This window comes from Phytophthora infestans, genomic scaffold, assembly GCF_000142945.1.
Source record: "Phytophthora infestans T30-4 supercont1.21 genomic scaffold, whole genome shotgun sequence".
NCBI lineage: Eukaryota > Oomycota > Peronosporomycetes > Peronosporales > Peronosporaceae > Phytophthora > Phytophthora infestans.
In genome coordinates this window covers 755,536-778,060 of record NW_003303738.1, presented here as the reverse complement: position 1 = coordinate 778,060, position 22,525 = coordinate 755,536, and the positions used below count along the sequence as shown (strand labels likewise).

Genomic DNA, 22,525 nt, shown 5'->3' with positions numbered 1-22,525 from the left:
GCTTTTAGACCAAGCTAATAGAGTCTAGAGACATCACGGCAGCTCGCATCTTCATGCCAGGCATGTCGTACTGTTTACAAGCGCCGAAAAGTTGTTGCAGAGGTTTGTCGCCAAGACTCTCCGCTAGCTGAGGGTCGTCCACGACATCATTCACCAGACAATAAGCTTCGTGGTTGCCACTCCAGCTCACGTAACGTGGCTCAAACGTGCCAAGTGGTACAGAGAGATACGGGAAGTCGGAGTACCACGACTCGTACGACGGCACGTAGCCATTCAAAGTCGACACGTCCGAAGCGGGAGTATCACATTGCTGGGCACGACCACCGAGGAAGCCGGTTGGGAGGTTCCCCACGATGTACCGCATGCAGCTGCGGTACAGCGACTTGAGAAGCACAAACGCCACGACAGCACTCGTGACAGAGAGGATGATCCAGTACAGAATATCCATGAGATGGTGCTGCTCTGTAGTCGGGTACTGGTCACGTAGAAACGGGAGCACGATGTGCAGTGTATTGACAAGCGAGTCGTATCTCGACACGGTTGCTTCCCGTGCCGAAGCCACCGCACGCTGCGTGGCATGATCGAAAGGCCAGCCATTATACCAACGCCCCATCATGATGAGAGACACCAACGCCATCAGCAGCAAGTGATACCGAGACGCTCGAGCGAGCAAGCCGTCGTATCTCGGAGGCGTCTTCCACTTGCGCAAGAGACAGTATTTGTCCACCCAGTAGTTCACGAGTAGAGATACACTCGTAATGAGCAGACCAGTCGGTAGCAGCGACTTGAAAAACAGCGCAATGCCCACAGATTTCGTGATTTGCGTGTACCGTTCCGCCAGTTGCCAGTACGCGCCGGAGTAATACGAGTTGAGTTTGCGTTGAGTCTTCGCTTTGGGGCCGTAATACCAGCGATTGAACTTCTCGAACGGACTCGTGAGTTGCAGCACAGGTGCAGCGATCAAATTCGCGATGAGCAGCGCCTGGATCTGCAGTAGATTTTCCTGTGACAAAATATCCGTGAAGTCCATCAACAGATAGAGCACCACGGCGCCATTAAAGCCACGAAAGAGCAGTAGTTTGTTCAGTGTAGACAGCTGTTGACGTTCTTTCGTCTGGTGCTGCTCGAGTCGATCCACGTAACTGAGAAAGCGACACCCGAACAGGTCGGTCACTGCCAGTGTGGATGCGAGGATGAATAATCTGCCACGACGCTTACTATCAGGCTCGGCTTCACCTCCAATATAGTCGTTTTTTTGCCACAACGCGAGGAAATATATACCCGTCATCATTCCACCGACAATACTCATCGTAAGTGCCTGTTGCAACACTCGCCTTCGCCATAATACCCCTGCACTCTTCCACTGTACTGACGATGGCTCAGTGGCCTGTTCAATGTGTAGAATATTGGTGCCTCGAAAGCGAAGTCGATTCGACAAGCCCGTGCTGGTCCAATCCAGTATCGAAGAGCACAACCCGATGCGCGTCTCACGTAGACAGCGTCGTTGCGCTTCTTCCGTCTCGAACATGATAAATACCGACCAAACACGGTAGTTGTCATGCTGCAAGATGTCCGCAATGCGTCGACGTAATATATCGAGCTCTGCGTTCCAGTACGTTAAATCGTAGCCACCCAATCTAATTTTCTGCCTTAATCGACGAAGAATTGACTGCTCCGGTGCTGTTTGTGTCGGGTCCGCAGCGTTCTCTAATGCTAAGCGCACTGTCTCCTGATCTGCGCACTCCATCTTGAGCATATCTTCCATGTATCTTTTCTTGGCCAACACTGATAGCAACCGGTCATTATCCACGCATACCGTGACGAACTTGACTCTCCCGAACTGAGCGAAGAATCGCTCCCACTCATCCGGATCCCACGCGTTGGCGTTGGGATCTTTAATCACGACGGAATAGTCGGATGCGGTCTGCTCCAATGCATCCAAGTGCGCTTTGTCTCTTGTCTGCATCACTGCGACTACCAGACAATAGACTGCCAAGATACCCAAGCCGATCATGTCGACGTGGAGTTGGGTCATGATTAACGGACAGTCGTTGATGGTCACAATGCGAATTTCGTTGTTGCTTGCACTCGTGTCAATTGCATTCATTTCCCGCGTGCAGGCGGCAGTCCCCAGTATTCGGAAGTCGAGGTTCCGGGACCCTAAAGTTCCGGAATAGCTCGATGATAGGAAGTAAATGATACTGGGCGTAGATACGCACGCTAGTATGAAGAGCAACAGACTTAACTGCAGCAGCATGCGGAAGTATAGTCCGAGTCCGATACCGAAGGCTGACAGATCGCTGAGCCACGTACCGAATACGGGGAACAACTCGCTGCCTGGCGTATCCTCGCCCATGTCCACGAGGCGGAAAGCGCCGGCTTCCTTATCTCGGACACGGTGCGGCAGGATCACGTCGCGGAACCACTCCTGGGCTACGGCCACGCTCGGCCCGTCGTCCGGAGCCGTCACGCTCAGTCGCGCGGCCGCACGCGAGCGTCGAGGCTGCTCCATCATTTCCAGATGGTTATCAAGACTCAAGAGTGATGGTTATCAAGACTCAAGACTCTTGTGAGAATAAGTTGTGTTTTAGCACACAAAATGAGAATCCATTTTTCGGCGATAAGCACGGTACCGGTACCAGTATCGTACCATTGGGGTGGTACAGACACGTACTACTTTACTGTACAGTACAGTCGTGCACCTCCAACTCGACACCGGTATCAGTCGATACCCTGCCAGGTTTTATGATTACGCGAATCGGATGCGCAATTACCTTTGCGCATCACCACCCTAGCAATTAACCTCAACGGTTTTCCGAGGGATGACACGCCGCATCGATCTGATTTTAAATTTTGGATCGGACGTCTTCATACAAACACACACTTTGATTTTTACCGCCAAAGACAATGGGACATCGCTCTTCCTCCTACATGTCCCACAAAAGCAGTCTTTGTGCGAGAAGCACAAGTCAGATCCTGCATGCTCTCGCGCCGAACTTGCTCGTTGGGCAACGGAGCGCTTTTTGACCCCCCGAGCAGTAAAGCGCACTACCGTCCAGAGTATTTTCTAAGCGGTCCGCGGAAGTTGCCGCCTTGCCGGACGCCTACCGCGACCGGAAGCGCTGTTGCGCGCCCGCGATATTATGCAGAAGATTGGCGTAATTTTTGTACTAAATTAACAAATAAAATATCAGTGCTCTGGATTTGCGTTTGTTTTTTGCTTTACGTTGTGCACTTATGCCCTGGCACTGTTAATATGGTCCGCCATGTAGAATTGGAGGTGCACGACTGTAGTTCGACGTACATGTACTGTACAGCTAATACTGTACTTTAAATTAATCAGACCCGACATTCAATTTGAAGCAATCTCTTGGCATCATTTGCGTCGGGCAGAGTGTTCCGGGCTTCGGCGGAGCGCATGCTCAGGACATTGCCCTTGAAGCAGGTGTAAGGAATCCTTACCAACTAAGGATGCCCAGCAAATCCTTTGTGAGCAACTCACATCAGGCCAAGAGTCTTGGCCAAGATTTTTAATAAATACTACCGGTAGCTCCAGTCTCGGACACATACCATATATCACTGCAAATTCATTTTGAAGGAAATGATCAAGAGGACGAATCGTCCTGCATGACTCATAGAAGCACCGCTTGTTACTGAAGCTGTGAGCAGCGTTGTTAGGCACTAAGAAGTTGCACTCCAACAGTGGCCAAATAAATCAGATGCAGCCCTTACAAAACCCAGGTCAAAGTAGCAAGCGACGGTTTCAGCCAATCATCGTATCCGGGGTAGGGTGTCACAAGCCAATCGTACCACCTCGTCAGGCATGGGTACACATCCACCGTTGCGGCAACAGTGCAGGATCTCCCCACTCTTTGATTTGCCTGCCGTCAAGCAATAGACCATCAAGATGCTAGGAGCCAAGACCGCCACTTTCGCCGTCGCAGCAACGCTGGCTCTGGCGAAGACGCAGGCCGAGACCGCTGCCCACCTACGCGTGCGCGTGCACTCCAAGACAACGTGCCCCAGTGGCCAGGAAAGTATCGGTGTGGCCGGTTGGTCTCAGGACGGCTGTGTCGCTTCAGGCAGCGTGTGTGTTGCCAACATCAATGGTGACTGTCCGTCTGGTGCCCATTGCGAGATGCTGGACACGGGCGTGTACGGATGCGCGGACGGTGGCGCTTCCAACGAAACTTCGAGCTGGGCTGGCTGCAATGGCACTGAACAGACCATCGGCGTCGTCGGCTGGGACCACGACGGTTGCATCGACTCGGACAACGTCTGTGTTGCCCAAGTGAGCAACGGTGCCTGCCCTCAGGGTGCCTACTGCTCGCTTCTGGACACGGGTGTGTACGGCTGTGTCGCCAGCTCCAAGCGCCACCGCCACCACAAGTCGCACCACAAGTCGAACGCAACGTGCCCCGGTGGCCAGGAAAGTATCGGTGTGGCTGGCTGGTCTCAGGACGGCTGTGTCGCTTCAGGCAACGTGTGTGTCGCTAACACTGACGGTACCTGCCCTACGGGAGCTCACTGTGCGTGGCTCGACACTGGCGTCTTCGGCTGCAAGGACGGCGCCGAGGAGGCTGCTTCGACTGGCTGCAATGGCACTGAACAGACCATCGGCGTCGTTGGCTGGGACCACGATGGCTGCATTGACTCGGACAACGTCTGTGTTGCTCAGGTGAGCAACGGTGCCTGCCCTTCAGGCTCGTCTTGTCAAAAGCTGGACACTGGCGTGTTTGGATGCGTCGCCAGTGCTAAACGTCACCACCACCACAAGCACCACAAGGCGACCGTGACTTGTCCTAGCGGTCAGGAGAGTATTGCCGTTGCAGGCTGGTCGCAGGACGGTTGTGTTGCCTCAGGCAACGTGTGTGTCGCTAACACTGACGGTACCTGCCCTACGGGAGCTCACTGTGCGTGGCTCGACACTGGCGTCTTCGGCTGCAAGGACGGCGCTGAGGAGGCTGCTTCGACTGGTTGCAACGGCAATGAACAGACCATCGGCGTTGTTGGCTGGGACCACGATGGCTGCATAGACTCGGACAATGTTTGCGTAGCTCAAGTGAGCAACGGTGCCTGCCCTCAAGGTGCTTACTGTTCTCTCCTGGACACTGGAGTGTATGGATGCGTTGCCAGCTCGAAACACTAAGGGCAACAGTCCGGTCAGACTTGAGAGTCCATACTCGCATGTCGTTTTGTTTTTAAGAAAAGATCTTTTCGGTTTGCTTCTCAGACATTTTGCCAGTAGCATTCCTGCGATATTACCTGCTACTACTCATACGTTGTACTTGTAGTACTACGTAATACTACATTACAAATAGTAATATATCGTAATATTACCTCAATCGATTTTACAAAAGTACTACTTTGTAGTAGTAATAACTGGATCTACCAAATAATATACCATAATGTACCCTTGCGATTTAAAAAACCATTCCGAGTAGAATACCCAGCTGTTCGGCCTTTTTCTAGATACCATGACCTACTGACCACGGTGTAAAACGATGCAGCATCGGGCATGCATTTTTGACAGCGCACTAACCGGTTCATTCCAGTACCGGTAACCGTTCTTGGCTGTTTTTCAGTCACAAATATTCGAGCTACAGTTTCGAAATATTTGCATTCGAGCTGGATTTCCTATCATAATTGCGACAGTCATTCTTCCCGACATAAAGCAAGTTGCAAACATGGCCGCTGTCCGTGTGCGGCGATGGAGCGACGTGGAGGCGCGGCGGCGGCCAATGCACCGTGCTGCTTATGACAACAGCACGCCGAGTGCAGCGCCTGTAGCCCCCGCGTCGGCTGAACCCGCGCCTTCCGCCAAGAGCGTCCCGTTAGCAGTGATGGAAGACGCCCCCGAGTGCGTCATCTGTTTGGACGAATTGGCGATGGGGCGCGCTCTATTCACGGCCGAGTGTGGCCACCGCTTCCACTTCAGTTGTCTATTGGAGAATGTAAACCACGACGAGGCCAATTCGGACAAGTGTCCGATCTGCCGCAAGCCGCAGACGCAATGGCCTGAGCAGACTGAGGGGCTCGTCAAGGCGCATCCGTTCTGTGAGTTGCAGTCTACACGATCTGTTTTATAAGACACTATCACAAAACACTGGTCTAATGACAATTCTTGGACGTGGACAGGTACAAACTGCGGTAAACGAGGCTCAGGAGGACAATTTTGCGACGGATGCGGGCAATCGCTTGCTCATACTCCTACGGCTCAAGAACGCGCTCGGGCGGCGGCAGCAGCGGCAGCGGCAAGGAGCAACGTGGTGGTTGAGTGTCCTACGTGTCGGATCCGCTGTCTAGTAAGCACCACGGCTCGCGGGACCCTGCAATGTCCCAATGGCCACCTCTTCCAGCTACGAATGCCCCCGACTACGGGCAACTCACAAGGACTTCGTCAAAGCTTCAGTGGAGCTGGACCGGGCTCAATGACCTCAGGACCCAGGCCCATCATGCGCCAATGCCCCACGTGCTACACGCGCGTGCAAATGCCTCCAGGCAGCCAAGCGGGCCAGTACATGTGTCCCCATGGACACACTTTTTACTTCTCCCCGTTCCAATAATAGATTAATGCCTTTTACTTAACCATCTTGCAACGTAGTATTTCTTTGTGTTTTATTCAAGAGATGAAGTAACACAGCTTGTGTATGAGCTTGCGAGATCAACATCTTGCCTGAGAGGAAGGCGTCGGCGCGGTGTAGTGTATTCTGCGAAGACAAGTCGACCAGGTACTTGTACACCTCAACAGTAGTCGGCGCGCTGCTCGCTGTACGTTGGTCAACTTGAAGATACGTCCAGCATTCCGGATTGAGTACACTTAGCGCCAAGTATTAGGGATAAGGCGCCGTCGCGTGCGGGTGAGCCAGGACGTGCTAGTAGTGGCTAACTCCACTACGACATAAGCTCCGTGTGGCAAGCTCTTGAGGGGCGTCTGCATGTGCCACGTGAAGCCCCAGAGTAGAGCGCTCGACGCAGCCACGGGTTATACAGACCCTTGTTGCCGCATCTCGACCAGGTTGCGCTGTCCGTCCATCACAGAAATGACGATTCGCAGTCGTCGATCTCCAATCGATGTCGCGTTATTCGGTCTGATGAGAGCGACACGTAGGAGCTGTTGAGCACTTTTCCGGGCTGTTTTATCAGGAAGAGCATGCGAGGTTCGTTGTCGCCCCGCGCATCAATTTGTTAGGTCGCTTCAAGAAGCAATTTTGTGCAGCTATCAGCCCGTTCATGGGTCCAGAAGGTGGCAGATTAGGGTGCGCGATACTAACAGACCCACGTGCAGACGAAGAGATACCCCGTGATGGCAAAAATGCTATTTTGCCCAGTGAGATACGTACCACTCTGTTCCATCTCAAATCTAACACTTCTCCTTTACTGACATATTTGCTAAACTAATGGTGTGATTTAGCTAAACGAGCCTACTACGGAAAGCCCTGCCTTAGCTCTATAAAGCAGTATTTTTTTGGTAGAATATAGTCAAACAGCAACGAAGTACAGAGCAAAAGAGCGTCATTCGTTTTGACGGGGTGGACGTCTGGTTTCGCAGTGTTGGAAAATTGCTGAGGTTTTCAGAAGCGATCGATTTTGTTACGGTCTTACAAGATGTGAAAATAGTTCTTCAAAAGCTGCTGTCTGTGCCGCGTTTGCCTGAAAAACGCTTTTGACCAATTACATCTATGTATTTACAATCCGACAAATTTTAGATCTCGCTTAAGGTGAAAATAAATAAAACAAGGTGTGTAGAAAAGAGCTCATCATAAAATAAAAGATACTAATTTTGAGTTGGTGGCCCTTCATTTTTTTTAAGTATGTATCAGACGCAATGACAGATTCTGGTATTTTTTGTGCTGTCAAAAAGCACTTATCTATAGTCCTACTAGAAAGATCACAGTAAGTTTTTTCATCGATCTTGTACGTTGGTGTGCGGTATTGAGCCGACTGTAGCAAGTTAAACAGACCCAAGTCGAGTACGTTCATATCGGGCGACTTAGCTGGCTGGTATTTGATAGCGATGTTGACAACATCAACATTTGTTGTGCCTGCCGTTAGAGCGATCAGACGGCAGCACATCATGCTTATCTGCACAGCTGACACGTACAGTATTATGTAGCTGGTAGCCACAAATTAGAAAATAGCAAATCTCTATTCTTAGCCTAATAATAGCCAATGATATCATTTTTTTTTGTGCGGTCGCTCGTTGCGTTAGATTTGAGATGGAACAGAGTAGTACTGATTTTAGCTAGCTATTTGTTGAAGTGCGATTTTCGCACGCCATTATAATAATTAGCGGGACTATAAAATGAGGGTCTCAAATTTTGCTTTTCTCAAAAACTGCTGAATTTTCATTCAGCACTGCTGAATCAGCGCGACCTGCCCCGGACTTGCTGAATATTTTTTTAAGTATGTTAATTGGCCAGCTTTTAGTGCAAAAGTTCTAGAGGGATCTTTCCTTCGGTGTTAAATTTGGTACTGAAGTTTTGTCTTTTCAAAAAAATGGAATGTATATTTTTCTTAGACAAACCGTACTCGTGTTCTCCCTAAAGTAGGCAAGATTATCCCGTTTCTTTGCGAGGGCGTTTCTTGGTGCGCGACACAGACTTCCCGTCAGCAACCTGTCGGGACAGTTCCCTGGCCATCTCGTCCATCCGTTTGTACAGCCTCCCCGGCATTCTCTTTTTGCACGCTTTGCTGCTGCTGCGGCAGCTTCGCGCTCTCTTTTCTTCTATTTGAGCGCCGCCTGACGATCTTTCTGAATCTGCTTTGCTCTGCGCGTGTCCTCATCGCTCGGCGGGTTGTACAATGGGTCATTTTGGAACTTCTCAGGAACAAATGGGCGGACCTTATTGTAGAAGGTCTGGATCTTCTCGGAACTCGAAGAAGGGTTTGGCAAAAGCTCTATGTGCGTTGTTAGTAGGACGTGCGTCCGTAGTGATGCCGTCGTACTCGCAGCGAAGAACCCTGGGCCACTACAGCTAAGTCCGGACTCTTACGGCAAGCTCTGCTTCTTCTCCCCGCTTGTCATTTGCGATCACAGGAACTTTTCCAACTCCATGGCCTTCTCCTCCAAGAAGGCACTTCTTCTCACAGGGGTCCTCTCGAATAAGACGCGTGACGATCTCATGAAGATCTCCGTCATTCAAATGATGCTACTTGCCATAGTACTGGAATCCCCGTCAATTTCACTGTCGCTTGTTAGGATCTTGCTACCACACGAGCACTCATTCTCTGAGTCTGGGCCCCACTCGTCATCTTCACTGGCGTCTTTTCTTCTGCCGCTAGTCACTGTGTTCTTCGTCGCGAGCTACTACAGTGTCATTCTCTGGGGCTGTGGCGGTGTATGCGATTGCCACCTCCTCTAAATTTAGTCTCCTGAGAAAATCAATCAAGTACGAAAAATGAAGGGTCAGATGTAAAGGCGATTATTAAAAAAAAACTAGCATCAGTTTGTTTTACGGAGTCTCAAATTGTATAATTTATTGGCTAGCGATGTCATAGCCATTTTTTGCGTGCCTTTTCCTTGGTAACATACCGTTTTAGACAAGTGTTTCGTTTTGTCATCCCCACTCACTTCGTGCACAGAAGCCATGGAAGCAGAAGAAGAAGAGACTGGCTCTGGAAAAATAACGCTGCGACGCGGAGGTACCTACACGGTTCAAGACCAGAAGACAGCTCTTACTAGAGTACAACAAGGAGAGATATACGCTGTCGTAGCGCGCATGACAAACATTCCTATTAGGACGTTGTTTAAGAAAGCTAAGTAACCGGAGAGAAGGCAAGTCTCTGGCGGGCGGCCGCCGTGCCACCAAACAAACTCTGCCGCCGGAGCTTGAGGCGGGATTAGTAGAGTGGGTTGCCGATATGCAGGGGACTGATGTACCTGTTGGTCCTTGCGGCATTCTTGCCAAGGCCAACGAAGTATACCCTGCAGCGCCAACTCAGCACACAGCACCTTCAAAATACGCTCACGACGGTCTGGTGCCGTCGCTTTATTGAGAGACACCCGATCATCGCTCCACGAATTGCTCAGCAGATCGCCGCGTCGGCAACCGTATTGAACCGAAGGCAGTACGCGGTCTTTTCTACGAGGTGACGCCGCTTGTTATCGAGCACAAGCTCGACAAGAGTCGAGTCTATAATATGGACGATACGTCTTTTATGCCGAAGACATCGTCTCGGAAAGTGGTTGCCCTGATAGGATCAACCAACGTGTGGGCCCAAGAGCCAAAAGCACACTTCCACATGACTGTGGTGGCAGCAGTGAATGCTGCTGGTGCCCCCTATTAGTTTTACTAGGTCAGCGCATCTAGAGTGAGGAAATTGGAAATATTTCTATATACAACACGTCTGTGATTGGCACGCCGAAGGGTTTCAGCAACGCGGGTATCTTCAAAATTTTGCTTAAGTTCTTTGACGCCCACCTGACAAGGTACAATGCGGAGCGTCCAGTCGTACTGGTGTTTGACAGCAGCTCGACACACGCCGAAATCGGTAAGCTCTTTTTGGGCTGCTCAAGTTAAAAATTTACTTTGTATTCATCTGCTTTAGCGGGTATTATACCGTAGACGAGATATCAGCATGTTCCGACAAAGAAATTCTACTCGTCGGCCTTCAGCCTAATACCACACATTTGTAAGCTTGCAATTGCGTCTCCAGCTTTTGTGAGTGGCGAAGCGCGGAGCTGTCGGCAAGGCTGCATGGATCAAGAGAAAGTGTTCAATTTGAGATGAGGTCAGAAATAGTAGTTTACTGTTGCCTTTGGCGCCCTGTGACAAAGGAAAGATACCACACGTTACTGTGGACTTTGACCCCTTAGCTCCCTTATGTTGTAGGGTACAACATAAACGTTGTATACCCTAGTTGCCTTCGTGTCGCAGCATCTATACTATGTTGGAGGTCCAACATATCGGACAATTATACTGTGTATTTGTATTAAAAACTGATCATGCACGGATTTAGTGAAATCAAGATATTTTGTTAAGAATAAACATCTAAATACACAGGCTTAGGTTTATCTCGAGGGGATCGGTTGAACCAGATATAAAATGGATTACCAAACGAGTGGCCGGTAGCAACTAAGTCCTCATTCTCCAAAACGACGGCTACCGCAAAGATGTCTGCCCCGGCCGGAGAAGCCCCCCGGCATAAGCTCACAAAAGAAGAGCGGCGACGATGCCTTGAGCGAGATGAACATGCGACGAATTCGGCGGGCAGATGGAAAGACGAGTGCGAAGGATGAGGGTCATCAGAAGAAGCCCCCCAGAAAGAAGGCAGCAAAGCACACACCTGCCATGGAGGTAGCCCAGAACAAAGGATCATCACCGGACCGTGGTCCCTCTGGTGGGGAGCAGGAGTGTGTGGGGGATGCCGGAGAGAAGGCAAGAGCCTCTGGAGAAGCTCCTGACGCCATGGAAACAACACCACCATCGCAGATGGCGTCGCATTTGTCAGAAGATCGTGTTCACCGCGCCGCAGCTGCTGCACTAGTTGATAAGATCGTCGACTATGTTGAAACTACGGAGGCCGCGACTCCATTGAGGCCAATGACAAGTACTGAGAACGCTCCTCATCCTGGCAGGACCAGGTCGCTACCTGCCAGCGAACCTGCGTCAAGAAAACGGCGCCGTGCTATCCTGCAGGACGACAGCGACAGCGAGGTGAGTTATATTGACGTCGACCAGCATAAGGATGCACATGAATAGTAACATCCAACATATCACTAACACAAGAACGTTTGCATGCGCGAATTGTGAGCAGGTACCTGTCAGTGAAGAAAACGCGACGGACGGAAGCGCTGCCTACGCGATTCGAGGATGTGTCGTGGATGCCGATCCAAATTTGATAAAAGGTGGAGCAGATAGGTGTACTGGTCTCAATTCAGACGAGGACACTGAAGTACAGGAAGAACCGGAAGAGGAAGAGGATGCAGAGGACGAGCCGTGAAACGGAGACTGTAATCTCAGCGATATCAGTGACGAAGAGGGCGAGATGGTGCACGAAGAACTCCCCGACTCAATTTGGGCGTCAGTTGCGAAGGACAAGGATCTCATGAAGGAAATGCGGCACGATGGATGGGAATATGGTAAGTTATGTTCATATACAACATATGAGCGATATATTTCCCTTCGCTCAGCATAAGATCTAACATAGCTATTGTTGACTGGATTTGTGTGTGTAGATCCGAGTAAATTTGGAGCTGACCCGACCTACAACGATCTTTTTGATGGTGAATTCGGTCCAAGTGAGAGTGTTCTCAGCGTTGCCGAAGATCCACTTACTCTCCTGTTCTATTTTATGCCACCAAAGCTGTGGTCTCAGATGGCTGTAGAAAGTAACCGATATCGGGAGCAGGCGGCCCCTGCACGAGCACGAGCAGTTCGGACGCAACAGCGACGACGTGGAGGCGAAGTTAAAGAACTTGGAGAGATCTGTCGTCGTTTGGCAAACGCCCCTGATATCGAACCACACGAGATTCTATGCGTCATGGCTCTCCTTATCGCGAGGATGTTGGTGCCGATTCAGAAAGGTATTGCTGCACATTAGTCCACGAGGCAGGTGGGCGCACTGCCTTCCAACCGTTTTGGGCAGTTCATGGCTAAGCACCGCTTCTTCCACATTATGGGGCGCTTACATGTTTCAAACAACAAGTCGCCTCAAGCCCGCCAAGACCGGATGTGGAAAATACGACGTGTTGTGAACGTGCTACAACGTACTTTTGCGCGTGGATACAAACTACCGCCAGTGATCAGCTTTGACGAGGCCACGCTTCCGTCGCGTGCTCGGTACAACCCTACACGTCAGTTCAACAAAGACAAACCTCATCGTTGGGGAACGAAGGTATTCGTCGCTGCATGCGCGGAAACGGCGAATTACATGAGGTGGGTGTCCGATGTATCGTGACAAGCCGAAGCTTGCCACGATACATCGGACACAAGCTTTGGCTTGTCACGATACATCGGACACCCATCTCATGCGTATACGCCAAAAACCAATCGTGACTTTGGCCCCCAAAAACCAATCGTGACAAGCCGAAGCTTGCCACGATAGGTTTTTGGCTTATGTGCTAATGTTGTCTCCAGGCAACATAACTTACTCCCATTTACTGTTGATCCAACGTAACGTAACGTATGTAATTGTCGGTGCTGTCTTGTAGGCTCAAAATTCACTGATACCAAGCTTTTGAGTACTGCTTCCGGAAGAGCTGGCCCAAAGCTTCTGTTTGCAATAATGCCCCAGAAAATTGTTTGAGTCGGGTGGGTCCGTACATGTGTCGTACCACAGCGTATGTTAGTAATCTGAGAGCAAACGACGGAGATCCCACATTCTGCTTCTGGCATCGACAATTCGGTTATTCACACCCGCCACAGAGCGACTGAAGAATAGAGCTCATATTGCACTTCACAAAGCACAAAACCTCACAATAGCAATTGAGCAAAACTGCGAAGCACCTTGCGGTTACTTCACTCGAATACAGAGGGGTTGTATCCTTAACATCACCTGAGTGTCGATATCACGCGTGACCCCAGACGACCGAAGCGAAAACAGCGCTCATTAAATCGCACACATTTACACAGAGCTAGCTGTCGCCGGTATCGTCGCATTGGTAACCTGCGGGAAGATCGGAGTAAATCGCACTTGGAGATGCTACTGCTTTACCGAGAATATAGCACATACAACCTGGTTATTAGCACACATGTGGATGTTGAAATCAGACTTATGGCGTCGTCTGAAGCGAGCCAGCGTAACAGCGTTTAGTCTTTTAGCTTGCATTATCACTTCAAACCATCGTAAATCGTCGAATATTACAGTGCCATCATATCCCGGTACAATGCGTGCCAATGCAGCAGCTCGTCGACAGAAAGGAATAACTGATCTAATATATATAATGCTGTGCCGAAGAGCTTTTGTAGCTTCGTTATTGTCGTCCAAACGCGTACTCGCATATTTGAATATGTTGAAGTGCTTTTAATACCTTATTGCGCGAATTTGAGGCGCATTTACCTGGAATATGATACTCGATATTCCGAGCGTCCCAGTCTAATCCCAGTGACTGACCGTCCCTTTTCAAACAAACTTGTGAGCCTCTTCTCATTGCAGGTATCCTGTAGCGGGGCTACACACAAGTGGCTACATGTAGCGACTTGGTCACGAAGAAGGTTTTCCACGTTGGTGTTAGAAACACCCATGATTACAATTGGCAGACTATTGGTCTGCATGCATTTAAGACATTCACTGGCTGAAAATCAATATCTGCGACTAATTAGAATAGTAGGATTCTGTCAACCATTGGTTGACATTTTTTTCATTTAGAATATTAGATTAGGTGGAAAAGCCAAACAAAACAGATAAAGAGTTCTCAATTTTACCTTGCTTTTCTATATAAGTAAACTTATACTTTCGGACGAAAGTACAGCTAATCTAAGTGAAGCGCATCTTACGCTTCGTCATACACGTGCGCTAACGTGTAAGCGAAGTAGTGGGCACAGAGTAGGTCCACTACAATGGAGCCCTATGAATGGCATGGTTAGCTGCGCGCTCGGCATTTGCGCTTCATGCGCTGCGGCGGCGCTGGGGTCTCATCTTCCGTGCCTTCTGTATAGCCGAAGCTTCAGGCGTTTGGTCGCTGTTTGGAATAGCGTCTAACCATGGGTAACCAAACCATAGCTATCTTGATAACTGCGGATGGCTACGTGAGCGCGATGACTTGCTGACCCGAACGCCACACATCGTCCTAACTCGTGCAATTACGTCTTCAGACCTAATAAATGCATTTTTTTTGAAATGGGTCTTCAGCCAAAGCTGTCACCAAGAAGCCTTTCGTAGTTGCCACACATCGAGCCACACATAAAGCCCGACCGAATCGATGCGCACGTTGACGAAAAACGGTTACCCTTGACTGTTGCAGTCGGCCTTCACGCGTATCTCGTTGTTATGGAGAGCAACTTAGCACCGCATTTTTTACGACTACTAGCTCGAACTTCTGCTTGCTTACGATAGTATCGCTTCCGTTCAGTTTTGTTGGATGATGATGTGTGTGGCTGTGGGTGGTGGTGATGGTAGGAGGGGGATTGTGAAGTGCTGGATAAAAGGGACTAGCGCCTAGGAGCCACCCATCAAGAAACGTATGGCACAAAAGTACGCAGAAAATACGACATTATCGGCTGCCTGGCAGCTATATCTACCATATCAACTAGTTATTACTCGCTATCGACACTGTACATCGCTGTTACAGTATGCGAGGCTGTTTAGCATCAAGCTACTAAATCCCATGTGTATGCAGCACACAGCGTTTGTAACGGGCTAGAGACAACCCGTTACTAAGCTCAAACGGTAGTGGAAGGAAGCAGGTAAATTAAACTCTGATTGATGGGCGTAACGGCATCAAGGCCGTCACAGCCATTAGCGATAGTCTTGGGATCGAATTGGCCACCGTGCACTCACGATGGCAACATGTGACAGAGCCCTGTCACACCACCCCCCTACTACGATTCGAAGATACGCACGTGGCCGCTACGGTTGCGGTCACTCAACAAGTTGAGCTGGAGGACAACAGGGCTGGATCACTGGATCAATGGCAGACGCTGGTGGAGAAGCGGACGCGTGGAACAGACCTGTGCCAACAGCAGGGGACTTCGACACGAGCGCGGAGGAGTTAGGAAGGTCGGACTTGTACGATTACAGCGGCTTGCGCGAGCCGCTGAGTGACGACGAAATGCGGAGCTTGTTCCACCGACACCGACGGACGCGTAGCAAGCCAGTCGCGGTGACACGGACCGTGACACTGAATTCGCTGGACAACGCGTGGACGGCTTTCGTGAACCGCTGGAACACAGAAGGCGCCGCCAGATTCACCCCCTCCTTCGAAAGACGCGAAGCGGATCATGAAGAGCGCTCGGTGAGCGCGCTGGCAAGGCGGATTCACAGCGTGGTGTATGACGCCGACCGCGGCTGCTGTTATGTGGATTACACCAGTGGGTGCGCCTGGTGTTCGGAGAACGGTCGCCCGAGACCCAGTCAGGGTGCGTAGGAGCAGGAAGTCGCAGAGTGTCCAGTCTCTGAGGTGGAGTGAAAACTTGTTGGGCAATACCATAGGGCCATGAGCGATGTTAGGCGTGGCGGGCAGTCGCGCCATCCGGAAGACCACGGCCGTTGGAGCGATTGCCTCATACGCCGCCACGCAGTCCGGAAGGTCCTCGAGGAGCACCGCTCGAGGCTCCCAACTATCGAGTATTGGACCAAGCCAATGCACGAGGTACTGGCGGTGCGGAGGGGTGGGAGCATCGCCGGCGTGAGACCGACGACCCGTACGCGTACGGTGGGGAGTGACACGGTGATTGTCGTGCTCCAAGATCGCCTCTACGATATGATGGACGTGGCCAGCAGGGGTGCAGGGCCGTCACGCTGGAACCGTGCAGCGTGGCCAGCGCGAGGAGGCTGAGACCGCTCGGAGCCGGCAGCGTGCGGTGAAACGGCTGAGCCGTCTGGAACGCGAGATGGCGAAGTTGCGCCGGGAGCTGGAGGAGCCCCCGCGTCCTGAGCTGGGGCATCATGATCGGTGGGAGGCGGAGGCGCGGGAGTACCATCGGCGCTAGGGATGGCGGGTGGGTGATAAAGTCGGAGTCGTCCGACGTAGAAGGTAGGATGGAGGCGTAGTGCTGTAGGAAGTAGGAGCGTGTAAGGATCCCCTAATACCTTCGTTACTGTGAATGGTCCAATAAATCTCGGCGCGAGCTTATTCGCGCCCAAATTAGTCACAGCGGACTGGTGAATCCCCTTCGTAGACAACAACACACGATCGGCAACAGCGAGCGTTTCCATGTTCCGGCGCCCACGCCGGTCTGCGTATTCTTTTTGACGGTCAGCCGCCGCTGCGATGGGGTCCCGAACGTAGCGAGTCACACGCTCGCGCTGATGAAGGAAGGCACGAACAACCGCAGTGCCTCGAGGTTGCGGTGCGGGAAGAGGGACGAAGTCAGCCGGAGGAGACGCGGCGAGTGCTACTGTGTCCGGGACATCGCGATACTCGACACCTCGACGGCGCTGCGCAGGAGATATCAATGTCCTTGAAGTCCAGTCGGCGACACTTTGTGGCGCCGGTCCCGTCGCTCAGTGTTGGGGCTGACCGTGGTGGGGTGCCTGGACCAGCCCCTGCGCCGCCCTTGTAGCGGTGCGTGTGCGCGTTTCAGACGCGGTTGCAGCGGTGCCGCGGCGCGTGGTAGCGCCGTTTAGTAGTGCGATCGCGTCAGTGGTAGCGCTGTCGTGTCGGGCGCTGATAGAGCTCGGAGCCACTTCCACCGCGGGTAGTGGGCACCAAGGCGGCTTGGTCAGCGGCACCAGACGCAAAGGAGCGCTCAACACCAAGGAGCGCTGAAGCGCGAGGATGTCGTCCGAAGTTGATATAAAACGATGTGAGACCCGTCGACGCGTACTCAACATTGCTGATCGCAAACTCGACCATGGGAAGGAATGAGCTCCACGACTTGAAAGACGTCGCAAAACTTCGCAGTACGTCCTTGTCAACGAAGTTGACGCGCTCCGTTTGGCCGTCAGTTTCCGGGTGTGACGCGGTAGCCGCGTCCCCACTAATTGAAAAAGCTCTCTTCAGAAAGCGGCAGTGAAGCGAGGATCTCGGTCAGATACGATCGAGGTTGGAAGACCGTGGTGCCGATAGACGGCATTGACGAAGATCGCTGCAGATCGTTGAGCGGTGATGGAAGTAGGTACAGCAGCAAGGTGAACCATCTTGCTAAACCAATCGACGAGGACAAGGATTCCAGTATGGTCTTGGCCATCCCGAGGCATGCCAAAGATAAAGTCCATGCTCACCGAGGACCACGGTGCATCTGCGACCGGAAGCGGACGAAGTGGCGCCTGCTTCGCCGCTGAAATCTTCACGTCTCACAGAAGCGGACCCACTTCCGCGCCCACTTATACATGTGCGGGCAGTAGTAGTCGCAAGACAACGATGCGAACGTCTTCTCGCGACCGAGGTGACCGCCACTGGGAGTATCATGGAACCGTGAATCAGGCGACCACGGAGGTCATCGTCCAGCGGGACGACGACGCATGGAGAGTCCGAGCGGTCGATCCAAAATGTTAGAAGGTTCCCATCGAGTGCGTAGCGGTCGATACGAGCGCGGCCACGTGGGGATAGCTAACGCCGCGGTGGACGGGTCCTTCAAGTACTTGATAATCTCTACACACGTAGCGTTCGACTCATACGCGGATGCCATCAAGGCGCGGAGAGGGATTTTGGCGGAAACTGCGAGTGCGATCTGCTCCTCAGGTGTACACACTGTACACCCGTCTTCATCCTCACCGCCACCAACTGCGTGGCGACCCGACTGCACGTAGTCTGGCCGGCGTGATAGAGCGTCGGCGAGGATGTTGATTTTACCAGGCTTGTAGTGAACAACAAAATTGTACTCAAAGAACAGCGAGAGCCAGCGCGCCATGCGCTGGGACAAGTGAGGAGTCTTCGTCGCTGTCCGTAGCGACGCGTGATCCGTGTAGAGTGCAAAGATCTGCTCACCGAGGAGGTAGACGCGGAACTTGATCAATGCGTTGCGCATGGCCAACAATTCCTTGTCGTGAACAGGGTAGTAGCGCTCCGCCGGCTTCAGCTGGCGCGATTAAAAGCTAACGACCCGCTCGTGGCCGTCGTCGTCGAGCTGCATCAGGGCGCAGCCGATCGCAAAGTCGCTCGCGTCGCAGACAACGCGGAATGGCTTCGAAAGATCAGGTAGCATCAGGACGGGCGCGGAGGATAAGCTCAATTTCACCGTGTCGAACGCAGCCTGGTGTTCGGGACACCACGACCACGTGGCGTCTGCCTTTAGGAGCTGCGATAATGGGCGAATTGTCACAGCATAGTTCTTCGAGTAGTGGTGGCGATAGGTCGCAAGGCCCAGCCAGGCGAAGTTGCTTCTGGTCTTGTGGCGTCGGCCAAGCGCAGATCGCCTCAACCGTTTCTGGATCAGCACAGACGCCATCTTTTGCTGATGTAACTCCCGAGAGCGCGGATCTCGGGAGCACAGAAGATGCAATTCTTCAAGTTGACGTACAGTTTGTTTTCTCGCATCACGACGAGCACCTGACGGATGTGCCCCAAGTGTACTTAAACGTCCGTCATGCCGCCGTCGGCACAACTGTGGATAAAGATGTCATCAAAGTAGCTAGACGCGAAGACTCGGAAGGGTCGCAGCAAATTCGATATCATGCGATTGAAAGTGGCAGGGGCATTCTTCAGCCTCTGCGGCATGACCAGCCATTTTCAGAGCATGTCGCTGGACGTGCTGACGGCTGTCAGTGGCACGTCCTCTTCACGCATCAAGAAGCCATCCATCAAGTCAATGGCGCTGTACGTGCTACTACCGTCCATGGTGTCTAGCACCATGTCTTTCCGAGGGATTGGAGTCGTGCCGGTATGATGGCGTCGTTGAGCTTGTTGAAGGCGTGAACAATGCGCCATCCGCCGGTTGTTTTCTTCGCACAGAAGGCCGGGCTGATGTGCGGCGACAGACTGGCCGGCTTGCCGGCGATTCTTGAAGGAGGCGTCGATCGCTTCAACTTGGTTGCGGGGAAGCGGCCACTGTCGTGTCACACAAACTTCGCCCCAGGCACGAGATCGATCTCGTGCCGCACACCACGATCGGGAGGAAGCACAGCTGGGACCTTGTCGGGGAAGATGTCAATGAACTCACGAACAAGAGGGGCGACTGGATTACTAGCGGCCTCCAGTGCCGGCAATGATTGAGCGGCATATCGCGCCTCCCTGGCCGTCTTCGGCTCTGCTTGATGTGGGCGCATCCGATCGTCGGACGCCGATTCTGCAAATAGAGCTTCGACTGCCGCGATGGCGGCGGAGCTGTCCGTCGCAATCATGCAAGCTTGCTCAATCTCACCGTGCTTCAGATCGTGGGGAAAGTGTTTCCACGACAGGCCAGGCAATCGAGTGATCTCAGTCGCGGCGCACGGGGGCCGTGCGACCTCGGCATCGTGTACTCGGGGAACCCCGAGTGCGTCGTCCTTCATCAGGACCGAGATGGTTTCGGACTCAGGAGGGGCTAAGTCCATCGAGGCTGTGCGAGAACGTCGCGGTTTCCGACGACCGCGACGACGAACAGGGCGAGTATCGCCATCACCAGCTGACAACGAGATGCCGCTCTCGATCGCGTCAGTAGGTGTGGGGCACTGGGTGCTCGAGGTGAGCACATCTTCGTCGTCTTCAGGGAGCCCCCGCTCTACCACACGCGGGGGCACACGCTCGACCGAAAGTGGGAGCTCACGCTCTACCCCATTTTCTTCACCAGGGAGGTCTCGCTCGACCACCCGCAGGAACCTCTGTTCGACCGCGCGTGAGAGGCCATACTCACCCACGTCCTTCTTGTTGTGGGAGTTCCCGCTCAACCACCCGCGGAACCTCTGTTCGACCGCGCGTGGGAGGCCATGCTCAACCACGTCTTCTTGTTGTGGGAGTTCCCGCTCATCCACCCGCGGGAACCCATGCCCAACCGCGTGTAGGAGGCCTTGCTCAACCACTATGTCGTCGTTCGACGTGAGCGGTTGCTCACTGCGACACGGGAACTCATGATCGACCGCGTCAGAGATGTCCTGAGACTCCACCTCAGGACCGGCACATGTTGCGCGCTCACAAACTGCACACGAAGGGCCATCGCGCAACTATGGAAGTAGCAGTGGTCATGGAGTCGGGGTCCATGACTGCAACATGCGGCCAATGGTTGGGCGTCCCGCTCAGGGATGCCAACACAACGTCCACGTCGATGTCACGTGGATGGACAATTCGAGCTAGCCAGTCAATGCAAGGCTTGTGACGAGCATCCACGGGATCCCGAACACGCAGTCAAATGAACCGCTTAGATCAATCACCAGGAAGTCATCGGATCTCTGGAAACCATCGAGATCGTAGGAGAGGGTGACCGAGCGCCGCGGCGGCAGTCGCCGCGTCCTGCCGTCTGCGTACTTGACGACCATATCGCCGAGGCCTTCACTTATAGGCGTGTCCGCCGGAAATACTGACAAACTCTCGGCGCGAACGAAGTTGTTCGTCGCGCCTGAATCCAGCAGAGCACGAATGGGACGCTGGGCTCCCTCAACGTGGAGATTGACCACGATCAGTCGCGAGTCACTGCCGGAGGTGGTGGCCGATAGATGTGCACGGAGCACAGGAGGGCTAGGAGAAGGTTCCGCCACCAGAGAGACATCCCCCTTCCAGATCTAGTAGGGCGCACCGCACCTACTGGTCGTTCTGAGAGGTGACGCTCGCAACAACCGGCGGCGCGCGGCACACTGCCACGCGATGTCCAGGCTTCTTGCAGCGGAAGCAACGCAACGGACGCGGTGTGCGTGCAGACGGTCGAGGTGGAGTCGACGACACCAGAGCAAAACGGCCGCTATAATCTGGATCGCATCCACTTCCATCGGTTCTGGTCCAGGCTCAGGTACTAGAGGCCTTGAGACGTCAAATGCTTGCGATGCTGTGACGCTATAGTCTGCGCGTAAAGTAATCGCGAAGGCCTCTTCGAGAGAGCACGAGGTCTTCCTCATCAAGTAGAAGCGCTGGTATTCAGCGTTCATCCCGGAGTCGAAGACGTGGATCTGAGTCGCCAGGTCAGCGGGGTAAGCTGTGATGAACGTCACGAGGTGGCGTGCTCGTTGAATATACACGAGCATGGACAAGCGTCCCTGCTTCAGGGACAGGAAAGCGGATCGTTGAGCAGTCTCGTCCTGCGGTGGCTCGAGCGCGAGCCGTATATCGGGTTTCATGGACGCCATCGTTGGGAAACAGGCGGGGTCAGCGACGTGCTTACCGAGCGCCCTCTCCTTCCTAGTTTGGAGAGGAGAAAGCGAGTCCTCGCAAGCTCGGTGGACAGCTGCCGAACTTCACCTGCGATATCCACCTCGCAGAACCACCGAGTAAGATGAAGGCGGCTGTTGCCTTCGCCACTGTAGATGGAGACATTGAGCTTGACGATGTCGGTTTTGTTCTTGGACGGCTTGGGAGTCGACACTCGCAGACGTAGTTCTGCGAGCTTTCGCGCCATAAAATTCTGGGCGGCCAGGTGTTGTTGGGCTTCCGAATCAGCTGTGAGTAGCGCCTGGGTGACGGCTTCGCCGGATGCAGCGGCGAGGCGACGTAACGCTTCCCACTCGATCGACGAGAGATAAGTCAAGCTGGTATGCTCGAGTGGTGTGGCGGTCATCTTGGACGCGTCGCTCATCGATGTGTCATTCATCTTTTGGCGTTGGACGGATTACGAAGTGCTACCAGGTGTAACGGGGTAAAGACAGCCCGTTACTAAGCACACACTGTAGTGAAAGGAAACAGGTAACTTAAACTCTGATTGATGAGCGTGACGGTATCAAGGCCGTCACAGCCATTAACGATTGTCTTGGTATCTGATTGGCCACCATGTACTCACGATGGAAACCGTGTGACAGAGTCCTGTCACAGCGTTTCTATTGTTACTTGAGGATGGATGGATCCGTTTTGACATTATTT

At 52.7% G+C, this 22,525-nt stretch overlaps 3 protein-coding genes across 3 annotated transcripts; 2 read left to right on the top strand and 1 right to left on the bottom strand.

The window, feature by feature from the left end:
* Positions 1–4: 4 nt before the first annotated feature.
* PITG_11884 (uncharacterized protein) lies at positions 5–2,512 on the bottom strand (the record flags this gene model as incomplete). Its single annotated transcript, XM_002901317.1, has 1 exon — positions 5–2,512. The coding sequence occupies one exon, from the start codon at positions 2,510–2,512 to the stop codon at positions 5–7; it is 2,508 nt and encodes an 835-aa protein (XP_002901363.1).
* A 1,371-nt stretch (positions 2,513–3,883) lies between these two features.
* On the top strand, positions 3,884–5,149 carry PITG_11883 (uncharacterized protein; the record flags this gene model as incomplete). The annotated part of the gene is made up of 2 exons (XM_002901316.1): positions 3,884–4,549; positions 4,778–5,149. 2 exons carry the CDS (start codon positions 3,908–3,910, stop codon positions 5,147–5,149), a joined length of 1,014 nt encoding a protein of 337 aa, XP_002901362.1.
* A 538-nt stretch (positions 5,150–5,687) lies between these two features.
* PITG_11882 (uncharacterized protein) lies at positions 5,688–6,588 on the top strand (the record flags this gene model as incomplete). The annotated part of the gene is made up of 2 exons (XM_002901315.1): positions 5,688–6,057; positions 6,139–6,588. 2 exons carry the CDS (start codon positions 5,688–5,690, stop codon positions 6,564–6,566), a joined length of 798 nt encoding a protein of 265 aa, XP_002901361.1.
* Between the last annotated feature and the right edge of the window lie 15,937 nt (positions 6,589–22,525).